The sequence below is a fragment of the Ranitomeya imitator genome, chromosome 6 (genome assembly GCF_032444005.1).
Source record: "Ranitomeya imitator isolate aRanImi1 chromosome 6, aRanImi1.pri, whole genome shotgun sequence".
NCBI classification, from domain to species: Eukaryota; Metazoa; Chordata; class Amphibia; order Anura; family Dendrobatidae; genus Ranitomeya; species Ranitomeya imitator.
In genome coordinates this window covers 96,395,319-96,422,938 of record NC_091287.1, presented here as the reverse complement: position 1 = coordinate 96,422,938, position 27,620 = coordinate 96,395,319, and the positions used below count along the sequence as shown (strand labels likewise).

The window sequence follows — 27,620 nt, the reverse complement described above, 5'->3', positions numbered from 1 at the left end:
TTCAAATCTATATTTTGTTGGAATTTTTCCTGTGGTCACAAAGTTTGTAATGAGAAAGGAGAGGTTGTAGTTAATATTGAGTTTGTAGAGCTTTCATGTTCACCGATGACACCCATCAAGATTAGTGCTGGTGTTGTTATATTATTGGAGCCCTTCCACCCACAACCTTTGGCATCTCACTCCACTCCCCTGCAGTAGACATTCTGAACTTTTACCATAACAAAATTCTATTTTTTTTTTTATTTTTTTTTAGCTCTTACCCATCAGGTGGTAAGGCGCATACCCTGGAGGACCCCATAGCCTTAGCATGAGATTTATGGCACTAGTATTTGCATTCTCCTATATTAACTGGTGGCCATACACCTTAGAGGGCTGTTGTTGGAACACCCGTTTAGTTGTCAGCTGTATTTCCCTACTGTCCCACAGATGATTCTCACTTTGTTGCTGGTGTTTTCAGTGTGGAGATGAGAATGCAAATTGGCTCTTGCCACAATAAAAAAAAAATCTGGCGAATACCACCTAAATTGGTGGAAGTTGCCCCATAAGTAGAGTTGGTGTGAAACAATTAGCAGGACCCAGTCCACCGGCCAGGTGAGCCGGACAGGAGCCCTGCGAACAGCCTCCTTCTTATTGACGCCCACTATTGAGTAACCGTCATCATTGTGGCATGACTCGTGGTGTTCGCACCAGGCCAGCCAATTAATAAAGCAAGGCTCCGTTCCTAATCACACCTACTGTACCTGTAAGTCTGGGTCTGACTCTTTAATGAGCCATTTAACATGGCAGGGGATATTTTTCCCATTTTCATCCGCATAAGAAATGGGAACACAGCAGTAAACCACTTCTTTCTGTAACATTGGATAACTCCTCTAGCAGCCAATTCTCTCCCATGGAATGTAACAAGTGCGCATGTTAAACCCCCCTTTTTCCAAAATTAGTTGCTTTCCCAATTTGCATCTAAATATGAGCATCTTCGATGGCAATGCGAACATTTGCCAACCCCATATCCTTGGTGACCAGCTTGTAAGATTCCCTATCTGTCATAATTATAAAGGTACAGCTGACCCTGGTAATTGGTATTTGCAGCATGTATTTTACTAATTCCTTCCCATGGTAGCACAGTCTCTAGGAACTGGTCTCAGTCTTAACTACCTGATACTATACCTGTCATGTTCTCAATAATTAGTAAGTTCTATGTATTTTACAGCCAATTGTTATATTTTTTTTTCTGTTTTTTTAATGTCTTACAGCCTCCCCTGGTTCAAGCAATTTTTAATGGAGATCCGGAGGAAGTCCAGGCGCTAATATTTAAAAAGGAAGATGTTAACTTTCAGGTAAGTGGTTTCTGTAGGTGTTAGTATATTTCTTCTAAAGAGCTTAAAGGGAAGGTGCCACCAGTTTTCTTGTATTTTGTTTTTTTGTGAAATTTAAGCTTAAAATAGTAATTAAAATGTATTAATGCAATGTTTGCACTGTTTGCAAACATTTCTATATGAAAAATATTATATATATTTTTCTACAAATATACATATTTACCACTAGGGGGAGCATTTTCCGTTTTAGACCTGAAGCAGCTATAGTAACATTTAGCAGCTCTGCCCCAGGGATATTAGACCACCCAAAAGGGGAGGGAAATGGTGATGTCAGCAGTTACTGCCCCAATTTTGCTGCTAACAGTAAGAATGAAGAGCAGCATCACAGGGCAGCACCATTGTGTGTGACTGCCCTGTGACCTGCTATCACCAGCAGTTACTGCATCAGAGGCACAGCTTGTTTACAGAGGAGCAGAACACAGTGGGCTCAGCAGCATTTTTTGTGAATAACATTCTTGCCATCCCCCTTCCCCCACCTTAATCCCTGTCCTGTCAGCTGCCCTTCCTGCTCTCTCCAGGTGTCACCTCCTCTCTCTGCATGCTGTGAGCGCAGCTTACCGGAGATCACAGGGACTGTGTGTGAGGGGGAGGCGGAGAGACAGCAGGAGAAGCACACAGGGCAGCATGTGAGGAGCAGAGGATGTGTGCCTGCCTGGAGTACAGAGGAGCAGTGAGGGCTTCTTCTGTCCTGCGATAGAGAGTAAGTGGAGCTCGGCAGATAGCACAGGGCTATAATAAAATGGCAGCTAGTTACACCTACAGCAGTGAGTTGTGCAGCCCACAGAGGCGTGCCCAGCTCACTGCTACTGCTGCTACAATGTTACAGATGGGGTCAGCGCCGGTCTATTACCTCCTATGTCCATGGGGTGCCGTAATCTGACACTGATAGTGCCCTGCTACTGCTGCAAAACCAAGATGTCAACCATAGTGCATTCTTTAAACTCATATAACACATGAAATCTGTTTCACATGCATTTCACACTTGCTTATAGCAGCATGTTATGCTACATTACAGTGATTTAATAATAATCTACAAACGCGGTACCTTCCCTTTAAGAATATTTTCTACTTGAAGAGGACCAGGTAAAAAGTAGCCAGTTTTTGCTCTTCTCTTACTCCCGCTGCTCCCCTGAGTACGATTTCTTTTTTTTTTTTTCTTCTTCTTCTTTAAATTCCCCCGTACAGCTCCAGAGTGCGGGGATATTTAGTGAGTACAATATGCAAATATGTACAGTCTTTACCAAGAGGGCGTTCCCCATTGGGTACTTGTGCCACGCAGCCTAAAGTCTCACCCCCAGTGAATCTTCTAAACTCCCCAATTCCTCCCCATTGGTAAAGACTTAAAAAATTAGCACAAATTTAAAAGGCCCATAACTCTGGAATGGTATGGCCGATTATATAAAGGAGAAAAACTGCATATTCACTGGAGCAGCAGGAATAAAATAAGAGGAAAAACTGTCCCCTTTTGACCTGGTGACAGGTCTTCGAGTCTTTATTCACAACTTTTAAAGTGATCACATTTCCACTGGATAACGTGCAAATCAATGGCGGTTTGACCACTAGTACCTCCACCGATCCGGAGAATAGGGCTCAGAAGGGGGATGTGCATGTGCTGCTCCCGCTCCATTGATGGTTTATGGTGCTGCCAGGAAAGGGAAGAGACAGCTGCATTCTGCTACCACTGGGGGTCCCACAGAGAATTGACGGAGCGGGGGCTGTGCTTGGGAAGTCCAAAAGGGGCATTTCAGAGCCAAGAATCAATGTAATCCCTAAAATGCCCCAAATTAAGGGTTAAAACTGCGTACCCCTGCATAGGGCAGAGAGAAGCATCACAGTGCTGCATTGAAAATCCAATTTAGCACTAATTCCAATTTCTGTAACCCGAGAAGAAGTAAATGTAGTGACTGTAAGCCCATACAAAGTTCTGTTTTGCTCAGTGAGATTTTCCCTTGCAGGCTTGTGTAACCTTGGGAGAATTTCTGCTATTTTTGAGCGAGAGTATGAGGGAACTGCACCATAACTCCTATAAGGTCACCGGTGTCACCTGTTCTGCAGGCTCACCATCCTGTTGGAGCATGTCCTGTGGGGGTATTGTTAAAGCTTCGTATTAGCGTGGTTTCACTTCCCACTGAATTCCTTATCTTCCAGAGTGAGACAAGCAATGATGTGAGGTATTGCTGCTTGGCAAATTTACCGCTATCCCCTGTTAGTAAAATATCTACCAGCTCCAGTCTGGTGGTTCTCGTGTTCTTTTCTCCTGGTTTAACCTTGCTTGGTCATTGGAGTCCCTATACATTTTTGGGCAGAGTCTGGGTGGGCCATGAAGGAAAGTTGGGAAGCAGATGGAAAACGTGTACTCGGAAGACGACCGGTGACGAATCGTGGAGTGTGATTCATTTTATAACTGAACAGTTTTAGCAGAAAAAAAGTTCTGAGACTGACAGTAAGTAGTAGGCAGAGAGTGGGATTCGTGATGGATATTCTATATCACTGGAAAACTTCTGTAACTGCAGGCGGCACAAATTAAAAGTCTCTTGAGATGATCTGTGATTTCTAGGTTATTACAGAGCGTTGTGTTATGAGATGTCTGTGAGTGCAGCAATGCTGATACTTCTGGCTCATAACTTGGTGCTGGATTGTTTCAAGAATACAGGAGACAAATATGAGATTGGCCCAAGGCTTCTGTGAAATGTCATTTCTTTTAAAAGCGGACTTCTTCAGTGGCCACCACAGCTTAACCCCAGGGGTCTTGGAGTTTTACGCTATGCTTAAATGAGGTTTCTACTTAACATCCATGGCTCTTATAGGGGTGCGTCTGATACCCCGAAAACCATAATTCTGCTGGAACCTCCCGCAAAGTCAGAATAATGAGACAGAGTCCAAAGTCTTCAATCTTGGACTCCATTTGGACTCTTACGTACAGTTAATAGAAATATTACACTAGTCCTACCTTTTATAAAAAAAAAAAAGAGCAAAGAATCCGCACCACTGCAACAAGGGTTCACTGCGCCTCACTCTCACCACAGCCACGTGCCATAAACGCCCCAAAAGGATCGGGTGCTCAATCTGAGAAAAGTATGCAGGAAAACTCCAATGAAAGAAGAAAACTGAGAGCACTCACCGTCTTAAAAATAGTTCTTTATTGCAACAGAAGAATCTTCAGCGTTGTGAATTGTGACAGACGACGGCCGTTTCGCGCTGCTGCACTTCCACGGGTCCTACTATTCACATTCTCCCCTGCTGAAGATTCTTCCGTTGCAATAAAGGACTATTTTTAGGATGGTGATTGCTCTCAGTCCTACCTTTATGCCTCATGTTAATTGTCTTGATGCTGAGAAATGTTATATTCTTTCTTTAAGTTAATGACTTCTTCCAGGCTTCGGGGCGTGCGGTGCCTAGAAGAAATCACTGCCTCCTGTCTTCATTGTAATACCCCCTCCCATCAGTGTCAGTTACGACCCCAGAAATCACACGCCAGCGCCCTGTACTCCCTCAGAAATCTATACCTCATCCCCCTTTCTATGGGTGCTGCATTCAGGGATCTTCTGTGCAGGCGACTTCCTCTCCAGTGTGCGTGCAGATTAGGTGCTCTCCCTATCTCCTCCCTGCATAGTCATCGCCATGTGCACATGGTTCCTAGCGATGACTGTGCAGGGAGGAAGAGGGGAGGGCATAATATTGGAGCGTAGGACTAGTGTAACATCTGTCACCTGTATAGCCATATTAATAGGTCATATACATCCCAGGGGGTGACAGATTCCCTTTAAATATCATCGTGTACTTTTAAAGGGGCTTTCCAAAATCATAACCCAGATGAGCCATCAATATCAATACACTGCAAAACCTTACACAGTGACTACTAAGTAGATATCAAGCAGGTGAATGGAGGACATGACACAGATATGAGGGTTGTCTGATCCTCAAAAGACTTCACTTTAGCGTAGATGGTTTTCAGGTCCTCTTGAAACTGAACTAAAAGCATACTGAAAAAAATGAATTTGAGTATTATTATTCTTTTTTATAGCTCCATTTATTCTGTGGTGTTTTACATGTGAAAAAAAGGGGCATACATAGACAAGTACAATAAACATGAGCAATACTAGGCACAAAGGGAGAGAGGACCCTGCCCGCGAGGGCTCACAGTCTGCAGGGGATGGGTGAGGATACACTAGGAGAGGGTAGAGCTGGTCGTGTGGCGGTTCTGTAGACTGAGGATCACTGCAACGACAAGAAAGAAACAATGGAGTTGAAGTCCATAAACAAATATTTATTATTTACAACAATTGGCCACCATAGCCAAGAAACATGCAAATATTATAATACAATTTAGACATTACACATAACTGAAAAGGAGGATGAATGGTAGCAAAAGATGGAAATAGACACCATGTGGGTGATCCTGATACCAACTTTAATATTAATAAAGTGCATAGTGCCACAAAAAATAACCGGGAAAAGGACCAGATAATATCAGGCTACCCCTATAAGTCTATACTAATGGCTGTATATACATATAACTAGCCCTGCGCACAGGCTAAATGACCACAAAAACTGGTCGATAGTCAAAGGCCAAAAAGAGAAGGGGAAAAAAACGCCATAAATAAACCCTATTGATCCTTACCCTCAGGTTGGTAACCAAGATGACCCACGCGGTGGCCCCAAAGCGCGTTTCGCGTCAGCTTCGTCAGGGGGCATACATAGACAAGTACAATAAACATGAGCAATACTAGGCACAAAGGGAGAGAGGACCCTGCCCGCGAGGGCTCACAGTCTGCAGGGGATGGGTGAGGATAGACTAGGAGAGGGTAGAGCTGGTCGTGTGGCGGTTCTGTAGACTGAGGATCACTGCAGGTTGTAGGCTTTTCTGAAGAAGTGGGTCTTCAGGTCCTTTTGAAGGTTTCCGTGGTAGGCGAAAGATGTGTTGGGGTAGAGAGTTCCAGAGTATGGGGGAAGCACGGGAGAAGTGTAGGTTTGTATGCATGCAAAATAGAAGCATGTTTACATTGAACAGGAAACAGACAAAACCTAAGACAGAAACAAAATGAACATATACCCTGCTGTAAGTAAATAAGTAAAAGCAATGGTGCCTATAAATAAGGTACGGTACTTAGTAAACATCGTTTCGTTAAAGCCATCCCACCAGCGTTAAGGCATACCCAAATTCGGGAACTTCCTAGCCTCTAATATTAAAACCTTACCATGTCATAGTGATGTCACTGTGAATAAGGGCTTGGCAGGACCGGGTCCCGAACATGGACACACGGCAAAGCTGAAGCCATACAAATATAATGTCCAGCTCAAATGAAGGGAGGCCGCACGCTTACCTGCACTAAATGCAGAAACCTGAAACTTAACCGGAAAAAATGAATATCAGTTGATATGCATGAAAAATAGGAGCATGTTCACACTGACCATTAGACAGACTAAACGGCGCTTCCTTTGAGCTGGACATTACAGCTGGAGCTTATATAAATGGGATGTGCCATTAGTATATATATATAAAAAAAGACAAGCTCGTTTTACCTGGCGTAGTGATAAGGCTGCGTTCACATCTGTTATAAGTGATGGCCACAGTGTCCATCCTGGTGTGGACGAGTGTGTGTTACCTAACATGATGGGGATTAGACAGTTCAAGCAAGTTGATATATCAGTTCTCCATAGTGATGTTATGGGGCTCATGAGCTTTGCCAGTGACATCATGTGTGGCTTTTGGCTGTGTTCATACAACCATCTTCCCATTCCTAACGACCTGGACCAGATAACTCCAATCCCACTCATGTAATCCTCAGACACTGCGGCCAAAGCTGGCTATACTTTCCTCTGGCTAGACGGTGACTCCCTCTGTCACCATGATTCCCTGGCACATGCCAGAGGCCGGGGGTAATACACAATGATACACCGTACAGAGGAAATAATAAAACATTTTCGCTATAACATTTTTATTATGTAAATAAAATGAATTAACCAAATTGCTCTTGCTGCAGCTGTTATAACCATAGAGCTAAAACTGTCATGTTTTTTTTTTTAAAGTTATAAATGCATTATTTTTTTCTAATCCTCCCCACCCCCACATCCCCACAAAATCTTTGTCTATTCTATCATTTTTGCGCTGAGTCGTATAATTATAATGTACAGATGCATAGTCACATACTATTCTTAAGATTGAGATCTTGTAATTCTGTTCTGTGTCGCCAATGCCTGAAGCGTTCTCTAAATTGGCTGCTGGTGTGAGAAGAAGTTTCTGCGATGCTAATCCTTTCTGGCATTTTGCTTCTTGGCAACTTTGTCAACATGAAAGTGAACGTTATCCTGTACAGGATTATTATTAATTATAGTAATGTATTGGTATTTATCACATGGACTTTACAGAATGGGTGGTAAAAGAAACTGCAACTGCATAGCACAACGAAGTGTTTAAGGCCTGCCCTGTATTGTGTGCGCGCGGTCTGTGCTTGTATGGAGGACGGTCTCTTTACAGCCAAGTGATCTGTTTAGTAAGTAACCAAATCATCATTATAGGCAGGTCAAAATATAATGTATTGGCCGAGACAGAATGAGTGCTCACCTTCAGCATTCAGTTGCAGTTTCTAGTACAGGCAGTCCATAGGTTAAGAACAAGAATGATTCTAAAGATGAATTTAATGTAAGGTAGAGCGGGTACATATGTGTATGTAAGGTAGATCGGGTACATACAGTTAGGTCCATATATATTTGGACAGAGACAACATTTTTCTAATTTTGGTCATAGACATTACCACAATGAATTTTAAACAAAACAATTCAGATACAGTTGAAGTTCAGACTTTTAGCTTTCATTTGAGGGTATCCACATTAAAATTGGATGAAGGGTTTAGGAGTTTCAGCTCCTTAACATGTGCCACCCTGTTTTTAAAGGGACCAAAAGTAATTGGACAATTGACTCCAAGGCCATTTCACGGACAGGTGTGTGCAATACCTTCGTTATGTCATTCTCAATTAAGCAGATAAAAGGCCTGGAGTTGATTTGAGGGGTGGTGCTTGCATTTGGAAGGTTTTGCTGTGAAGTAAACATGCGGTCAAAGGAGCTCTCCATGCAGGTGAGACAAGCCATCCTTAAGCTGCGAAAACAGAAAAAACCCATCCGAGAAATTGCTACAATATTAGGAGTGGCAAAATCTACAGTTTGGTACATCCTGAGAAAGAAAGAAAGCACTGGTGAATTCATCAATGCAAAAAGACCTGTGCGCCCACGGAAGACAACAGTGGTGGATGATCGCAGAATAATCTCCATGATGAAGAGAAACCCCTTCACAACAGCCAACCAAGTGAACAACACTCTCCAGGAGGTCGGTGTATCAATATCCAAATCTACCCTAAAGAGAAGACAGCATGAAAGTAAATACAGAGGGTTCACTGCACGGTGCAAGCCACTCATAAGCATCAAGAATAAAAAGGCTAGACTAAACTTTGCTAAATAAACATCTAAAAAAGCCAGCACAGTTCTGGAAGAACATTCTTTGGACAGATGAAACCAAGATCAACCTCTACCAGAATGATGGAAAGTGAAAATTATGGCAAAGGTGTGGTACAGCTCATGATCCAAAGCATACCACCATCTGTAAAACATGGCGGAGGCAGTGTGATGGCTTGGGCATACATGGCTGCCAGTGGCACTGGGTCACTAGTGTTTATTGATGACGTGACACAGGACAGAAGCAGCCGAATGAATTCTGAGGTATTCAGAGACATACTGAGGGCTCAGATCCAGCCAAATGCAGCAAAACTGATTGGTCGTCGTTTCATACTACAGATGGACCATGACCCAAAACATAAAGCCAAAGCAACCCAGGAGTTTATTAAAGCAAAGAAGTGGAATATTCTTGAATGGCCAAGTCAGTCACCTGATCTCAACCCAATTGAGCATGCATTTCACTTGTTAAAGACTAAACTTCAGGCAGAAAGGCCCACAAACAAACAGCAACTGAAAACCACCGCAGTGAAGGCCTGGCAGAGCATCAAAAAGGAGGAAACACAGCGTCTGGTGATGTCCATGAGTTCAAGACTTCAGGCAGTGATTGCCCACAAAGGGTTTTCAACCAAGTACTAAAAATGAACGTTTTATTTAAAATTATTGAATCTGTCCAATTACTTTTGGTCCCTTTAAAAACAAGGTGGCACATGTTAAGGAGCTGCAACTCCTAAACCCTTCATCCAATTTTAATGTGGATACCCACAAATGAAAGCTGAAAGTCTGAACTTCAACTGCATCTGAATTGTTTTGTTTAAAATTCATTGTGGTAATGTCTATAACAAAAATTAGAAAAATGTTGTCTCTGTCCAAATATATATGGACCTAACTGTATGTGGATGTAAGGTAGACCGGGTACATATGTGTATGTAAGGTAGACCGGGTACATATGTGGATGTAAGGTAGACCGGGTACATATGTGGATGTAAGGTAGACCGGGTACATATTTGGATGTAAGGTAGACCGGGTACATATTTGGATGTAAGGTAGACCGGGTACATATGTGGATGTAAGGTAGACCGGGTGCATATGTGGATGTAAGGTAGACCGGGTACATATGTGGATGTAAGGTAGACCGGGTGCATATGTGGATGTAAGGTAGACCGGTTACATATGTGTATGTAAGGTAGACCGGGTACATATGTGGATGTAAGGTAGACCGGTTACATATGTGTATGTAAGGTAGACCGGGTACATATGTGTATGTAAGGTAGACCGGTTACATATGTGGATGTAAGGTAGACCGGGTACATATGTGGATGTAAGGTAGACCGGGTACATATTTGGATGTAAGGTAGACCTGGTACATATTTGGATGTAAGGTAGACCGGGTACATATTTGGATGTAAGGTAGACCGGGTACATATGTGGATGTAAGGTAGACCGGGTACATATTTGGATGTAAGGTAGACCGGATACATATGTGTATGTAAGGTAGACCGGATACATATGTGTATGTAAGGTAGACCGGATACATATGTGTATGTAAGGTAGACCGGGTACATATTTGGATGTAAGGTAGACCGGGTACATATTTGGATGTAAGGTAGACCTGGTATATATTCGTAAGTTTGACTCCAGCCAAACAAGAGCCAGCTTCTTGTACTGTACAGCACCAGACCCCAAGAACCTTTCACCCCTCGTCAGCACAGGCACGGTAGCGTTACAACTACTGGCGCACTTCACATTATGCTGCGGCCTCAGACCCCCCCCACTGTACAGTAATAGCCTCTTTTCGCAAGTACGAGTCGTATGTAAGTTGGATGCTCGGAGACGGCTTGGATACTGGGATGTCCAGCGTCAATGCTTATTCTGCATGTCGATAGGTTTACTCTTACCTGGAAATACACGGTCTGTAATCCTGGCTCAGAAATAGAATTATTGCGGCTGTTCTCCTAGGACACAGCAGGCAGAATGACAAATTGAGTTAAAAATAATTTAATTAGTAGGGGTATTCCAGGAGCGCTCAGGCCTAAATATAGCTGTGAATTGTAAATGCAGATTTTAGGCATTCTCAATGCATTATCCCGTGAGCTACAAAACCCTGTAATTAGAAAACCCCTCAAACTATATATGTACTGCTCGGGATAATGACGGGAACATGTAAGTCACACATCACATCTCTGTGAATGAAGTATTCAAGTTAAAAGGGTCATCCAGGGCTTTTTTTATAGGCTGAGAACTGACAGGTAGTTGCTGTTGTTCAATATATATGCAAAACTAGAAGAATCGGTGAGTAAGGATAAGGAGAACATAATTATTTGTGGTCGCCAACTGCAGAATCATTGCTATTTTTTGGGGTTACCTCTGTAGTGTCACTTTCATTGGCTCTAAGGCAGAGATGAATTCACAGTCGCTGATGTAATTGTACGTTTCATCTACCTATAGTTTAATTATCTTGGGGTTATATTGTAATTTGTTTATCCTGTTACTTTGTGTACAAACTTGGGTTTCTGTATTCTGACCAAAACTAATCTATAACCCAAGACAAGACCGAGCTCAGAAACTGTATGACCTGAAACAAATCCATCCAAGTAAACCTCATGTTATTGCATACATGCGATTATATAGGACGATGCAAGCCAGCGTGTGACATTGATGCGGGTACTGATATGAAGCTAAACTGTGGGCCTCGTACAAAAAATGCTTTGGGGAGAAGTGACAGTGTTATCCATGGCTGGCTTCTTTTTTCTTAAAGGGAACCTGTCACCCCGAAAATCGCGGGTGAGGTAAGCCCATCGGCATCAGGGGCTTATCTGCAGCATTCTGTAATGCTGTAGATAAGCCCCCGATGTTACCTGAAAGAGGAGAAAAAGACGTTATATTATACTCACCCAGGGGCAGTCCCGCTGCTGGTCAGGTCGGATGAGCGTCTCCGGTCCGCTGCGGCGCCTCCCATCTTCATTACAAGACGTCCTCTTCTGATCTTCAGCCACGGCTCCGGCGCAGGGGGCCTCTTGAGGGCAGAGGATAGTACTGCAGTGGCTGAAGATCAGAAGAGGACGTCTTGTAATGAAGATGGGAGGCGCCGCAGCGGACCGGAGACGCCAATCCGACCTGACCAGCAGCGGGACCGCCCCTGGGTGAGTATAATATAACGTCTTTTTCTCCTCTTTCAGGTAACATCGGGGGCTTATCTACAGCATTCCAGAATGCTGCAGATAAGCCCCTGATGCCGGTGGGCTTACCTCACCCGCGATTTTCAGGGTGACAGGTTCCCTTTAATTGCTGTGCAGAAATGATTGCTGTATTGCTCACTATGGAATACACGGGTACTTTTCCTGAGAACAGTTTTCACACATGAGCCCATGGATGGAGATTTGGCATAAGATGATTGCGCATCGCTGCTTATGTTCATGGTGTGTACTGGTCTACAACAACCAAGGTCATGATTAAGGGAGCTCAGTCTCCAGAAACGGGTTGAGATTCTTACCCATATGGTTCGTGCTGAAGTCTGTATCCTCCATGCTTAAAGTTTGTGAATAAAGAAAACTCTTTTTTTACGGAATCAGTGAAGCTGGACATTCTCTTCTTTTTTTGTATGTTGAGGGTGCCAGGCCTTTTGGCCCCACTTGGCTCCGTGTTACCTCACACAGGCTGAGCTCGGCAGAGCATTTTGCTCTGCATGCTGCTGTGTACTCTCATGGCCTCAATACGCTTCTGTGCACGTCCTGGGGATACACATCGCCCCTCACATATGACACCGGTCACTGCCTCACATCTGTGAAAAACCTAATGTCACGTATATTCATCGTACAGTCAAACCTCGTGCTTAAACAATGATTTGGCCTTTAAAAATGGTCAATTTCGGCTCATACTTGGAGGCTTTCTTGCTGCATAATTTGTGTGTGCAAATGTGTTTTTACCAATGACTGCAATTTATCTTCATCAGGAAACACATTTCTGGGTCATGCTCTTGGTGGATGTGTGGATGAATTCTCTGTATTATGATGCCCTCCTTAGCTCTTGGTGGATGTGTGGATGGATTCTCTATTGTGATGCCCTCTGTAGCTCTTGATGGATGTGCCGATGAATTCCATGTATTGTGATTCCCCCTGTCGCTCTTGGTGGATGGGTTCTCTGTATTATGATGCCCCCTGTAGAAGGTTGGTGGATGTGTGGATGGATTCTCTGTATTTTGATTCCCCCTGTACCTCTTGGTGGATGTGTGGATGGATTCTCTATTGTGATGCCCTCTGTAGCTCTTGATGGATTTGCCGATGAATTCCATGTATTGTGATTCCCCCTGTCGCTCTTGGTGGATGGATTCTCTGTATTATGATGCCCCCTGTAGAAGGTTGGTGGATGTGTGGATGGATTCTCTGTATTGTGATGCCCCCTGTAGATGTTGGTGGATGGATTCTCTGTATTGTGATGCCCCCTGTAGATGTTGGTGGATGTGTGGATGGATTCTCTGTATTGTGATGCCCCCTGTAGATGTTGGTGGATGGATTCTCTGTATTGTGATGCCCCCTGTAGATGTTGGTGGATGTGTGGATGGATTCTCTGTATTGTGATGCCCCCTGTAGATGTTGGTGGATGTGTGGATGGATTCTCTGTATTATGATTCCCCCTGTAGATGTTGGTGGATGTGTGGATGAATTCTCTGTATTATGATTCCCCCTGTAGATGTTGGTGGATGTGTGGATGAATTCTCTATTATGATGCCCCCTGTAGATGTTGGTGGACGTGTGGATGGATTCTCTGTATTATGATGCCCCCTGTAGCTCTTGGTGGATGTGTGGATGGATTCTCTGTATTATGATGCCCCCTGTAGCTCTTGGTGGATGTGTGGATGGATTCTCTGTATTATGATGCCCCCTGTTGCTCTTGGTGGATGTGTGGATGGATTCTCTGTATTATGATGCTCCCTGTAGCTCTTGCTGGATGTGTGGATGGATTCTCTGTATTATGATGCCCCCTGTAGCTCTTGATGGATGTGTGGATGGATTCTCTGTATTATGATGCCCCCTGTAGCTCTTGGTGGATGTGTGGATGGATTCTCTGTATTATGATGCCCTCTGTAGATGTTGGTGGATGTATGGATGGATTCTCTGTATTATGCCCCCTGTAGATGTTGCTGGATGTGTGGATGGATTCTCTGTATTGTGATTCCCCCTGTAGCTCTTGATGGATGTGTGGATGGATTCTCTGTATTATGATGCCCCCTGTAGCTCTTGGTGGATGTGTGGATGGATTCTCTGTATTATGATGCCCCCTGTAGATGTTGCTGGATGTGTGGATGGATTATCTGTATTGTGATGCCCCCTGTAGATGTTGGTGGATGTGTGGATGGATTATCTGTATTGTGATTCCCCCTGTAGCTCTTGGTGGATGTGTGGATGGATTCTCTGTATTATGATGCCCCCTGTAGCTCTTGGTGGATGTGTGGATGGATTCTCTGTATTATGATGCCCCCTGTAGCTCTTGGTGGATGTGTGGATGGATTATCTGTATTATGATGCCCCCTGTAGATGTTGGTGGATGTGTGGATGGATTCTCTGTATTATAATGCCCCCTGTAGATGTTGGTGGATGTGTGGATGGATTCTCTGTATTATGATGCCCCCTGTAGATGTTGGTGGATGTGTGGATGGATTCTCTGTATTATGATGCCCCCTTTAGATGTTGGTGGATGTGTGGATGGATTCTCTGTATTATGATGCCCCCTTTAGATGTTGGTGGATGTGCCGATGAATTCCCTGTATTGTGATGCCCCCTGTAGCTGGACAGCTCTGACTCGGCCGTTGCTCGTGTGTTATTTCGCTGGGTGGGGTGAAAGCATGCGGTTCTAATTTCAGATGATTAGCGTCTCAGCACTGAATGTGTTGAGTGGACATGATGTACTAACAATCTGCTCTCTCAGCAGGACTCCCTGCCTGTCAGGTAATTGAATTATTGTAAGTAGGGCATGAAGAAAAATCAACGTTTTCAGTTATCAATTAATTATAAATCTGATGTTCCTTTTTGGACATAGTGCAGAAATTAAAAAGAAATATTCCCATTTCGGCATTTCCTGGCTGAGAATGGGTTAATTCTGTCCATCCTTTAAGGTTAGATGTGAAGCTGTGGAAAGTGCGGAGTATGCGGTTTCTGTAACGTACATTGGAATGAAAGGTGAACGGCCGAGCTGAGACGCTCGCTCTCTAATCGTCGTAGGCTGAACAACATTATGGGAGACTGAGATTGGAATAACCGTTAGAAGTAACACAACAAGACTCAATGTTTGCATAATCTTGGCTTATATAGAATCAAAACTGTTATTCAGTAAGATGTACTTACAAAAATGAATGTTCTTAGTGCATAAATTGGCCAATTAATGTATGTCCATCAACCACAGCAAGTTGACCTCCTTCTGATGGGTCCCTGTTCTACTGTACATGCCTCTCTTGTGCTATCGGCCTACAGTTAAATGGACAAACAAATCACGAATGCAGGCATAAGTTAGATATGGCAAAAAACGGAAATGGAAAGCAGTACATGTGGTCAAAAACATATAGCTCAAAGACATTATGCCTCATAGATATAGGGGAGGTGTGAACAGGGAGACTGACCTTAACCCCTTCCCGACCCATGACGCCACGTAGGCGTCATGAAAGTCGGTGCCAATCCGACCCATGACGCCTATGTGGCGTCATGGAAAGATCGCGTCCCTGCAGATCGGGTGAAAGGGTTAACTCCCATTTCACCCGATCTGCAGGGACAGGGGGAGTGGTAGTTTAGCCCAGGGGGGGTGGCTTCACCCCCTCGTGGCTACGATCGCTCTGATTGGCTGTTGAAAGTGAAACTGCCAATCAGAGCGATTTGTAATATTTCACCTATTTTAACGGGTGAAATATTACAATCCAGCCATGGCCGATGCTGCAATATCATCGGCCATGGCTGGAAATACTAATGTGCCCCCACCCCACCGATCGCCCCCCCAGCCCCCCGATCTGGCCGGTACACTGCTCCGGCTCCCCTCCATCCAGTGCTCCGCTCCCCCCCGTGCTCTTGTCCGCTCCCCCCGTGCTCCAATCACCCTCCCGTGCTCCAATCACCCCCCCTGCATTCCGATCCACCCCCCCGTGCTCCGTTCCACCCCCGTGCTCCGTCCCACCCCCCGTGCTCCGTTCAACCCCCCGTGCTCCGTTCCACCCCCCGTGCTCTGTTCCACCCCCCGTGCTCCGTTCCAGCCCCCGTGCTCCGTTCCAGCCCCCCCCGTGCTCCGTTCCACGCCCCCGTGCTCCGTTCCACGCCTGCCGCGCTCCGATTCCCCCCCCCGTGCTCCGATTCCCCCCCCCCCCCCCGTGGTCCCCCCCACCCCATCATACTTACCGATCCTGCCGGGGTCCCGTCCGTCTTCTCCCTGGGCGCCGCCATCTTCCAAAATGGCGGGCGCATTCGCAGTGCGCCCGCCGAATCTGCCGGCCGGCAGATTCGTTCCAAAGTGCATTTTGATCACTGAGATAGATTATATCTCAGTGATCAAAATAAAAAAAATAATAAATGACCCCCCCCCCCCCCCTTTGTCACCCCCATAGGTAGGGACAATAAAAAAATAAAGACATTTTTTTTTCCACTAATGTTAGAATAGGGTTAGGGATAGGGGTAGGGGTAGGGCTAGGGTTAGGGCTAGGGTTAGGGTTTCGGTATGTGCACACGTATTCTGGTCCTCTGCGGATTTGATAAATCCGCAGTGCTAAACCGCTGCGGATTTATGGCGGATTTACCGCGTTTTTTTCTGCGCATTTCACTGCGGTTTTACAATTGCGATTTTCTATTTGAGCAGTTGTAAAACCGCTGTGGAATCCGCACAAAGAAGTGACATGCTGCGGAATGTAAACCGCTGCGTTTCCGTGCAGTTTTTCTGCAGCATGTGTACAGCGATTTTTGTGTCCCATAGGTTTACATTGAACTGTAAACTCATGGGAAACTGCTGCGGATCTGCAGCGTTTTCCGCAGTGTGCACATACCTTTAGAATTAGGCTATGTGCGCACGGTGCGGATTTGGCTGCGGATTGGCCGTTGTGGATTCGCAGCAGTGTTCCATCAGGTTTACAGTACCATGTAAACATATGAAAAACCAAATCCGCTGTGCCCATGGTGCAGAAAATACCGCGCGGAAACGCAGCATGTCAATTCTTTGTGCGGATTCCGCGGCGTTTTACACCTGTTCCTCAATAGGAATCCGCAGGTGAAATCCGCACAAAAAACACTGGAAATCCGCGGAAAATCCGCAGGTAAAACGCAGTGCCTTTTACCCGCGGATTTTTCAAAAATGGTGCGGAAATATCTCACACGAATCCGCAACGTGGGCACATAGCCTTAGGGTTAGGGTTGGAATTAGGGTTGTGATTAGGGTTATGGCTACAGTTGGGATTAGGGTTAGGGGTGTGTTGGGGTTAGTGTTGGAGGTAGAATTGAGGGGTTACCACTGTTTAGGCACATCAGGGGTCTCCAAACGCAACATGGCGCCACCAGTGATTCCAGCCAATCTCGTATTCTAAAAGTCAAATGGTGCTCCCTCACTTCCGAGCCCTGACGTGTGCCCAAACAGTGGTTTACCCCCACATATGGGGTATCAGTGTACTCAGGATAAACTGCGCAACAATTATTGGGGTCCAATTTCTCCTGTTACCCTTGTGAATCTAAAAAAATGCTTGCTAAAACATCATTTTTGAGGAAAGAAAAATGATTTTTTATTTTCACGGCTCTGCGTTGTAAACGTCTGTGAAGCACTTGGGGGTTCAAAGTGCTTACCACATATCTAGATAAGTTCCTTGGGGGGTCTAGTTTCTAAAATGCGGTCACTTGTGGGGGGTTTCTACTGTTTAGGCACACCAGGGGCTCTGCAAGACCCGCAGACCATTCCATCAAAGTCTGCATTTCAAAAGTCACTGCTTCCTTTCTGAGCCCCGACGTGTGCCCAAACAGTGGTTTACCCCCACACATGGGGTATCGGCGTACTCAGGAGAAACTGGACAACAACTTTTGGGGTCCAATTTCTCCTGTAACCCTTGGGAAAATAAAAAATTCTGGGCTAAATAATTATTTTTGAGGAAAGAAAACGTATTTATTATTTTCACGGCTCTGCATTATAAACTTCTATGAAGCACTTGGGGGTTCAAAGTGCTCACCACACATCTAGATAAGTTCCTTTCGGGGTCTAGTTTCCAAAATGGGGTCACTTGTGGGGGGTTTCTACTGTTTAGGCACATCAGGGGCTCTGCAAACGCAACGTGACGCCCGCAGAGCATTCCATTAAAGTCTGCATTTCAAAACGTCACTACTTCACTTCCGAGCCCCAACGTGTGCCCAAACAGTGGTTTACCCCCACATATGGGGTATCAGCGTACTCAGGATAAACTGGACAACAATATTTGGGGTCCAATTTCTCCTATTATTCTTGGCAAAATAGGAAATTCCAGGCTAAAAAATCATTTTTGAGGAAAGAAAAATTATTTTTTATTTTCATGGCTCTGCGTTATAAACTTCTGTGAAGCACCTGGGGGTTTAAAGTGCTCAATATGCATCTAGATAAGTTCCTTGGGGGGTCTAGTTTCCAAAATGGGGTCACTTGTGGGGGAGCTCCAATGTTTAGGCACACAGGGGCTCTCCAAACGCGACATGGTGTCCGCTAACAATTGGAGCTAATTTTCCATTCAAAAAGTCAAATGGCGCTCCTTCCCTTCCGAGCCCTGCCGAGTGCCCAAACAGTGGTTTACCCCCAAATATGAGGTATCGGCGTACTCGGGAGAAATTGCCCAACAAATTTTATGATCCATTTTATCCTACTGCCCATGTGAAAATGAAAAAATTGAGGCGAAAAGAATTTTTTTGTGAAAAAAAAGTACTTTTTCATTTTTACAGATCAATTTGTGAAGCACCTGAGGGTTTAGAGTGCTCACTAGGCATCTAAATAAGTTCCTTGGGGGGTCTAGTTTCCAAAATGGGGTCACTTGTGGGGGAGCGCCAATGATTAGGCACACAGGAGCTATCCAAACGCGACATGGTGTCCGCTAACGATGGAAATAATTTTTCATACAAAAAGTCAAATGGCGCTCCTTCCCTTCCAAGCCCTGCCGTGCGCCCAAACAGTGGTTTACCCCCACATATGAGGTATCAGCGTACTCAGGACAAATTGGACAACAACTTTCGTGGTTCAGTTTCTCCTTTTACCATTGGGAAAATAAAATTGTTGCTAAAAGATCATTTTTGTGACTAAAAAGTTAAATGTTCATTTTTTCCTTCCATGTTGCTTTTGCTGCTGTGAAGCACCTGAAGGGTTAATAAACTTCTTGAATGTGGTTTTGAGTACCTTGAGGGGTGCAGTTTTTAGAATGGTGTCACTTTTGGGTGTTTTCAGCTATATAGACCCCTCAAACTGACTTCAAATGTGAGGTGGTCCCTAAAAAAAATGGTTTTGTAAATTTCGTTGTAAAAATGACAAATCGCTGGTCAAATTTTAACCCTTATAACTTCCTAACAAAAAAAAATTTTGTTTCCAAAATTGTGCTGATGTAAAGTAAACATGTGGGAAATGTTATTTATTAACTATTTTGTGTCACATATCTCTCTGGTTTAACAGAATAAAAATTCAAAATGTGAAAATTGCAAAATTTTCAAAATTTTCACCAAATTTCCGTTTTTATCACAAACGCAGAATTTATTGACCTAAATTTACCACTAACATGAAGCCCAATATGTCACGAAAAAACAATCTCAGAACCGCTAGGATCCGTTGAAGCGTTCCTGAGTTATTACCTCATAAAGGGACACTGGTCAGAATTGCAAAAAACGGCAAGGTCTTTAAGGTCAAAATAGGCTGGGTCATGAAGGGGTTAAGGGAAGAGAGAAATAAGAGGAGGAGATGCCACGCTGTAGATAATAATTATGGAGGTTCCGGAAAGAACTGTGAAAAGAAGGGTATATGCTGGATGTAGGTAGGAGGCAAAAGGACAGCAATCATGGGTAATAGAAACCCTGGGGTGGGGGTGGGGGGGGGAGTGAGAGCATACCTAATAATTTAGAGTTCAGGTGCAATGTTTTATGCAGTGAGAACAAGTTGCTTTCAGAAGAACCGCAGTGTGGAAACAAGCAGAAAAGCATAAGCAATAGCATTCATCGGGTCTCTGGGGAAGGAGATCATTGAAATGGCCATTTTCATGTTCTTTGTCGATCCTCTGCCTCCGCACTTCCTGGTTGTCGCGAGGGGGCAGTTTGCTCCGGATGATTCAGTACGAAGCAGCAGCATGATTGTGTCACTGTCCTCATTGCCTCTGCAACATTGGGGGAGTGCAGGGGGACTGGTGCTGGCTGGATCCAGGTTCAGGGCAGCACTTGGAGTGCACGCTCCTCACCTAGGAGACCGGCCACCTCTGATACTCTGGAATGCTGTAAAACTATAAAACTGAAGTGAATTACAATAACAATTAGGAGGTAAATTGCAAAGTTGTATGTTATTTACAGCCGCTTTAACAGGATAAGACCCAACACTTAAGAGTTATGATTTTTACATGACCAATGAGCCTGACGTGACTCCCTGTTCTGTGGAGATCACTTTTCAGTAGTCATCTAATTGTTACCGTCAAAAGTGTTACCAGTAATCGCGTCCTAAAGCTGGATGCACTTTATACCTAATCCACCATTGACAATGGGTAATGAGAACAGTCACTTCCCCGCTAGAAAACAAAGCCGATTGGACAAACGCACTTAGAAAGATTTAAGATTTCATTATTGCACTCCATTTTAACTTTTATCAGCTCATGTCATGGGCCCTGATTCATCAAGACCAGCTAGAAAATTGGCGGTGCTGATGAGGGGGCGTGCTGGAGTCAGCCTCTCTGATTCATTAAGATTTGCCTCTTAGGAGTATCTGACAAGTGATCTGCTCCTCCGTGGCCACTCCAGAAATTTTACTCCAATCCGGGCCTGTAGTGAGATTTCTGGCATCGCACTCCCCGTCCAACTTCATCCATTTCGGTGGAGCTGGGAGTCGCAACATTTTTGCTCAACTCACACGTTACTTAAAAAATGTTGCTACAGAATTGTGGCGTCATTGCTGTGAGGGATCGGGGCCATAGTCTTTTCCAGTCTCTGCTAGGCATAAGCTTGGTAGAGATTTCACTGGAACGCGCACCGCTCTGCTTGTAATGTTTGAGGGATACGAGATACAACAATGTCAGGAAAGATATTCACTGCGGTTTCTGGAACATTGCTATGCAATCTCTAATGTGTCTTATTAAAGGTCAGACATCTCAGGGTGGTCTTCCCGCCAAGGCATTTGTACAGCTTCTGTGCTTTCCATGCTTGTTTCAGCACTTTGGGTACAATTGTAGAAAGAATCTGCTGGTGTGAAAATGTATTTTTGCAGCCTGGTGTGTTGTTTTCCACACTTGAAAGCCTATTCTTGTGCAGCATTTAATTCAACAGGAATTGTAATTAACCTGAAAAAGCATTTCCAGCTTAAAACTTAAAGGGACCCTGTCTGCAGCTTTTACCTCCTTAAACGGTCACAGATTTTGCTTTTTACCATTGATGTTAAAGGAAATATTTTGCCTATATTAATGTTTACGAAACTAAGGTTCTCCAAATGTTGGCAAACTACAACTCCCATAATCTCCTGACTGCATGCGTCATTCCGGGTATGATGGAAATTTGTAGTTTTGAAACGTCCGGAGAGCCACCAGTTTAGAACTACGTGATATTTGTTTGTGTTCTGAAACCTACTGATAGATCCACTTTAATCCACCAGTTAAATAGATGCAAATACAATAAATGGATGCTGCAATATCATCGGCCATGGCTGGAAATACTAATGTGCCCCCACCCCACCGATCGCCCCCCCAGCCCCCCGATCTGGCCGGTACACTGCTCCGGCTCCCCTCCATCCAGTGCTCCGCTCCCCCCCGTGCTCTTGTCCGCTCCCCCCGTGCTCCAATCACCCTCCCGTGCTCCAATCACCCCCCCTGCATTCCGATCCACCCCCCGTGCTCCGTTCCACCCCCGTGCTCCGTCCCACCCCCCGTGCTCCGTTCAACCCCCCCGTGCTCCGTTCCACCCCCGTGCTCCGTTCCACCCCCGTGCTCTGTTCCACCCCCCGTGCTCCGTTCCAGCCCCCGTGCTCCGTTCCAGCCCCCCCGTGCTCCGTTCCACGCCCCCGTGCTCCGTTCCACGCCTGCCGCGCTCCGATTCCCCCCCCCCGTGCTCCGATCCCCCCCCCCCCCCCCGTGGTCCCCCCCCACCCCATCATACTTACCGATCCTGCCGGGGTCCCGTCCGTCTTCTCCCTGGGCGCCGCCATCTTCCAAAATGGCGGGCGCATTCGCAGTGCGCCCGCCGAATCTGCCGGCCGGCAGATTCGTTCCAAAGTGCATTTTGATCACTGAGATAGATTATATCTCAGTGATCAAAATAAAAAAAATAATAAATGACCCCCCCCCCCCCCCTTTGTCACCCCCATAGGTAGGGACAATAAAAAAATAAAGACATTTTTTTTTCCACTAATGTTAGAATAGGGTTAGGGATAGGGGTAGGGGTAGGGCTAGGGTTAGGGCTAGGGTTAGGGTTTCGGTATGTGCACACGTATTCTGGTCCTCTGCGGATTTGATAAATCCGCAGTGCTAAACCGCTGCGGATTTATGGCGGATTTACCGCGTTTTTTTCTGCGCATTTCACTGCGGTTTTACAATTGCGATTTTCTATTTGAGCAGTTGTAAAACCGCTGTGGAATCCGCACAAAGAAGTGACATGCTGCGGAATGTAAACCGCTGCGTTTCCGTGCAGTTTTTCTGCAGCATGTGTACAGCGATTTTTGTGTCCCATAGGTTTACATTGAACTGTAAACTCATGGGAAACTGCTGCGGATCTGCAGCGTTTTCCGCAGTGTGCACATACCTTTAGAATTAGGCTATGTGCGCACGGTGCGGATTTGGCTGCGGATTGGCCGTTGTGGATTCGCAGCAGTGTTCCATCAGGTTTACAGTACCATGTAAACATATGAAAAACCAAATCCGCTGTGCCCATGGTGCAGAAAATACCGCGCGGAAACGCAGCATGTCAATTCTTTGTGCGGATTCCGCGGCGTTTTACACCTGTTCCTCAATAGGAATCCGCAGGTGAAATCCGCACAAAAAACACTGGAAATCCGCGGAAAATCCGCAGGTAAAACGCAGTGCCTTTTACCCGCGGATTTTTCAAAAATGGTGCGGAAATATCTCACACGAATCCGCAACGTGGGCACATAGCCTTAGGGTTAGGGTTGGAATTAGGGTTGTGATTAGGGTTATGGCTACAGTTGGGATTAGGGTTAGGGGTGTGTTGGGGTTAGTGTTGGAGGTAGAATTGAGGGGTTACCACTGTTTAGGCACATCAGGGGTCTCCAAACGCAACATGGCGCCACCAGTGATTCCAGCCAATCTCGTATTCTAAAAGTCAAATGGTGCTCCCTCACTTCCGAGCCCTGACGTGTGCCCAAACAGTGGTTTACCCCCACATATGGGGTATCAGTGTACTCAGGATAAACTGCGCAACAATTATTGGGGTCCAATTTCTCCTGTTACCCTTGTGAATCTAAAAAAATGCTTGCTAAAACATCATTTTTGAGGAAAGAAAAATGATTTTTTATTTTCACGGCTCTGCGTTGTAAACGTCTGTGAAGCACTTGGGGGTTCAAAGTGCTTACCACATATCTAGATAAGTTCCTTGGGGGGTCTAGTTTCTAAAATGCGGTCACTTGTGGGGGGTTTCTACTGTTTAGGCACACCAGGGGCTCTGCAAGACCCGCAGACCATTCCATCAAAGTCTGCATTTCAAAAGTCACTGCTTCCTTTCTGAGCCCCGACGTGTGCCCAAACAGTGGTTTACCCCCACACATGGGGTATCGGCGTACTCAGGAGAAACTGGACAACAACTTTTGGGGTCCAATTTCTCCTGTAACCCTTGGGAAAATAAAAAATTCTGGGCTAAATAATTATTTTTGAGGAAAGAAAACGTATTTATTATTTTCACGGCTCTGCATTATAAACTTCTATGAAGCACTTGGGGGTTCAAAGTGCTCACCACACATCTAGATAAGTTCCTTTCGGGGTCTAGTTTCCAAAATGGGGTCACTTGTGGGGGGTTTCTACTGTTTAGGCACATCAGGGGCTCTGCAAACGCAACGTGACGCCCGCAGAGCATTCCATTAAAGTCTGCATTTCAAAACGTCACTACTTCACTTCCGAGCCCCAACGTGTGCCCAAACAGTGGTTTACCCCCACATATGGGGTATCAGCGTACTCAGGATAAACTGGACAACAATATTTGGGGTCCAATTTCTCCTATTATTCTTGGCAAAATAGGAAATTCCAGGCTAAAAAATCATTTTTGAGGAAAGAAAAATTATTTTTTATTTTCATGGCTCTGCGTTATAAACTTCTGTGAAGCACCTGGGGGTTTAAAGTGCTCAATATGCATCTAGATAAGTTCCTTGGGGGGTCTAGTTTCCAAAATGGGGTCACTTGTGGGGGAGCTCCAATGTTTAGGCACACAGGGGCTCTCCAAACGCGACATGGTGTCCGCTAACAATTGGAGCTAATTTTCCATTCAAAAAGTCAAATGGCGCTCCTTCCCTTCCGAGCCCTGCCGAGTGCCCAAACAGTGGTTTACCCCCAAATATGAGGTATCGGCGTACTCGGGAGAAATTGCCCAACAAATTTTATGATCCATTTTATCCTACTGCCCATGTGAAAATGAAAAAATTGAGGCGAAAAGAATTTTTTTGTGAAAAAAAAGTACTTTTTCATTTTTACAGATCAATTTGTGAAGCACCTGAGGGTTTAGAGTGCTCACTAGGCATCTAAATAAGTTCCTTGGGGGGTCTAGTTTCCAAAATGGGGTCACTTGTGGGGGAGCGCCAATGATTAGGCACACAGGAGCTATCCAAACGCGACATGGTGTCCGCTAACGATGGAAATAATTTTTCATACAAAAAGTCAAATGGCGCTCCTTCCCTTCCAAGCCCTGCCGTGCGCCCAAACAGTGGTTTACCCCCACATATGAGGTATCAGCGTACTCAGGACAAATTGGACAACAACTTTCGTGGTTCAGTTTCTCCTTTTACCATTGGGAAAATAAAATTGTTGCTAAAAGATCATTTTTGTGACTAAAAAGTTAAATGTTCATTTTTTCCTTCCATGTTGCTTTTGCTGCTGTGAAGCACCTGAAGGGTTAATAAACTTCTTGAATGTGGTTTTGAGTACCTTGAGGGGTGCAGTTTTTAGAATGGTGTCACTTTTGGGTGTTTTCAGCTATATAGACCCCTCAAACTGACTTCAAATGTGAGGTGGTCCCTAAAAAAAATGGTTTTGTAAATTTCGTTGTAAAAATGACAAATCGCTGGTCAAATTTTAACCCTTATAACTTCCTAACAAAAAAAAATTTTGTTTCCAAAATTGTGCTGATGTAAAGTAAACATGTGGGAAATGTTATTTATTAACTATTTTGTGTCACATATCTCTCTGGTTTAACAGAATAAAAATTCAAAATGTGAAAATTGCAAAATTTTCAAAATTTTCACCAAATTTCCGTTTTTATCACAAACGCAGAATTTATTGACCTAAATTTACCACTAACATGAAGCCCAATATGTCACGAAAAAACAATCTCAGAACCGCTAGGATCCGTTGAAGCGTTCCTGAGTTATTACCTCATAAAGGGACACTGGTCAGAATTGCAAAAAACGGCAAGGTCTTTAAGGTCAAAATAGGCTGGGTCATGAAGGGGTTAAGGGAAGAGAGAAATAAGAGGAGGAGATGCCACGCTGTAGATAATAATTATGGAGGTTCCGGAAAGAACTGTGAAAAGAAGGGTATATGCTGGATGTAGGTAGGAGGCAAAAGGACAGCAATCATGGGTAATAGAAACCCTGGGGTGGGGGTGGGGGGGGAGTGAGAGCATACCTAATAATTTAGAGTTCAGGTGCAATGTTTTATGCAGTGAGAACAAGTTGCTTTCAGAAGAACCGCAGTGTGGAAACAAGCAGAAAAGCATAAGCAATAGCATTCATCGGGTCTCTGGGGAAGGAGATCATTGAAATGGCCATTTTCATGTTCTTTGTCGATCCTCTGCCTCCGCACTTCCTGGTTGTCGCGAGGGGGCAGTTTGCTCCGGATGATTCAGTACGAAGCAGCAGCATGATTGTGTCACTGTCCTCATTGCCTCTGCAACATTGGGGGAGTGCAGGGGGACTGGTGCTGGCTGGATCCAGGTTCAGGGCAGCACTTGGAGTGCACGCTCCTCACCTAGGAGACCGGCCACCTCTGATACTCTGGAATGCTGTAAAACTATAAAACTGAAGTGAATTACAATAACAATTAGGAGGTAAATTGCAAAGTTGTATGTTATTTACAGCCGCTTTAACAGGATAAGACCCAACACTTAAGAGTTATGATTTTTACATGACCAATGAGCCTGACGTGACTCCCTGTTCTGTGGAGATCACTTTTCAGTAGTCATCTAATTGTTACCGTCAAAAGTGTTACCAGTAATCGCGTCCTAAAGCTGGATGCACTTTATACCTAATCCACCATTGACAATGGGTAATGAGAACAGTCACTTCCCCGCTAGAAAACAAAGCCGATTGGACAAACGCACTTAGAAAGATTTAAGATTTCATTATTGCACTCCATTTTAACTTTTATCAGCTCATGTCATGGGCCCTGATTCATCAAGACCAGCTAGAAAATTGGCGGTGCTGATGAGGGGGCGTGCTGGAGTCAGCCTCTCTGATTCATTAAGATTTGCCTCTTAGGAGTATCTGACAAGTGATCTGCTCCTCCGTGGCCACTCCAGAAATTTTACTCCAATCCGGGCCTGTAGTGAGATTTCTGGCATCGCACTCCCCGTCCAACTTCATCCATTTCGGTGGAGCTGGGAGTCGCAACATTTTTGCTCAACTCACACGTTACTTAAAAAATGTTGCTACAGAATTGTGGCGTCATTGCTGTGAGGGATCGGGGCCATAGTCTTTTCCAGTCTCTGCTAGGCATAAGCTTGGTAGAGATTTCACTGGAACGCGCACCGCTCTGCTTGTAATGTTTGAGGGATACGAGATACAACAATGTCAGGAAAGATATTCACTGCGGTTTCTGGAACATTGCTATGCAATCTCTAATGTGTCTTATTAAAGGTCAGACATCTCAGGGTGGTCTTCCCGCCAAGGCATTTGTACAGCTTCTGTGCTTTCCATGCTTGTTTCAGCACTTTGGGTACAATTGTAGAAAGAATCTGCTGGTGTGAAAATGTATTTTTGCAGCCTGGTGTGTTGTTTTCCACACTTGAAAGCCTATTCTTGTGCAGCATTTAATTCAACAGGAATTGTAATTAACCTGAAAAAGCATTTCCAGCTTAAAACTTAAAGGGACCCTGTCTGCAGCTTTTACCTCCTTAAACGGTCACAGATTTTGCTTTTTACCATTGATGTTAAAGGAAATATTTTGCCTATATTAATGTTTACGAAACTAAGGTTCTCCAAATGTTGGCAAACTACAACTCCCATAATCTCCTGACTGCATGCGTCATTCCGGGTATGATGGAAATTTGTAGTTTTGAAACGTCCGGAGAGCCACCAGTTTAGAACTACGTGATATTTGTTTGTGTTCTGAAACCTACTGATAGATCCACTTTAATCCACCAGTTAAATAGATGCAAATACAATAAATGGATGCTGCAATATCATCGGCCATGGCTGGAAATACTAATGTGCCCCCACCCCACCGA

The 27,620-nt window shown here is 44.7% G+C and overlaps 1 protein-coding gene across 2 annotated transcripts in view; it reads left to right on the top strand.

Moving 5' to 3' along the window:
• Positions 1–27,620, top strand: part of ANKRD28 (ankyrin repeat domain 28) — a 208,905-nt gene that overhangs the window by 64,607 nt on the left and 116,678 nt on the right. For both annotated transcript variants that reach the window (XM_069729947.1, XM_069729946.1), the window contains exon 2: positions 1,251–1,334. In XM_069729947.1, coding sequence (XP_069586048.1) covers positions 1,251–1,334 — 84 coding nt within the window. The remainder of the gene's footprint in view (positions 1–1,250; positions 1,335–27,620) is intronic.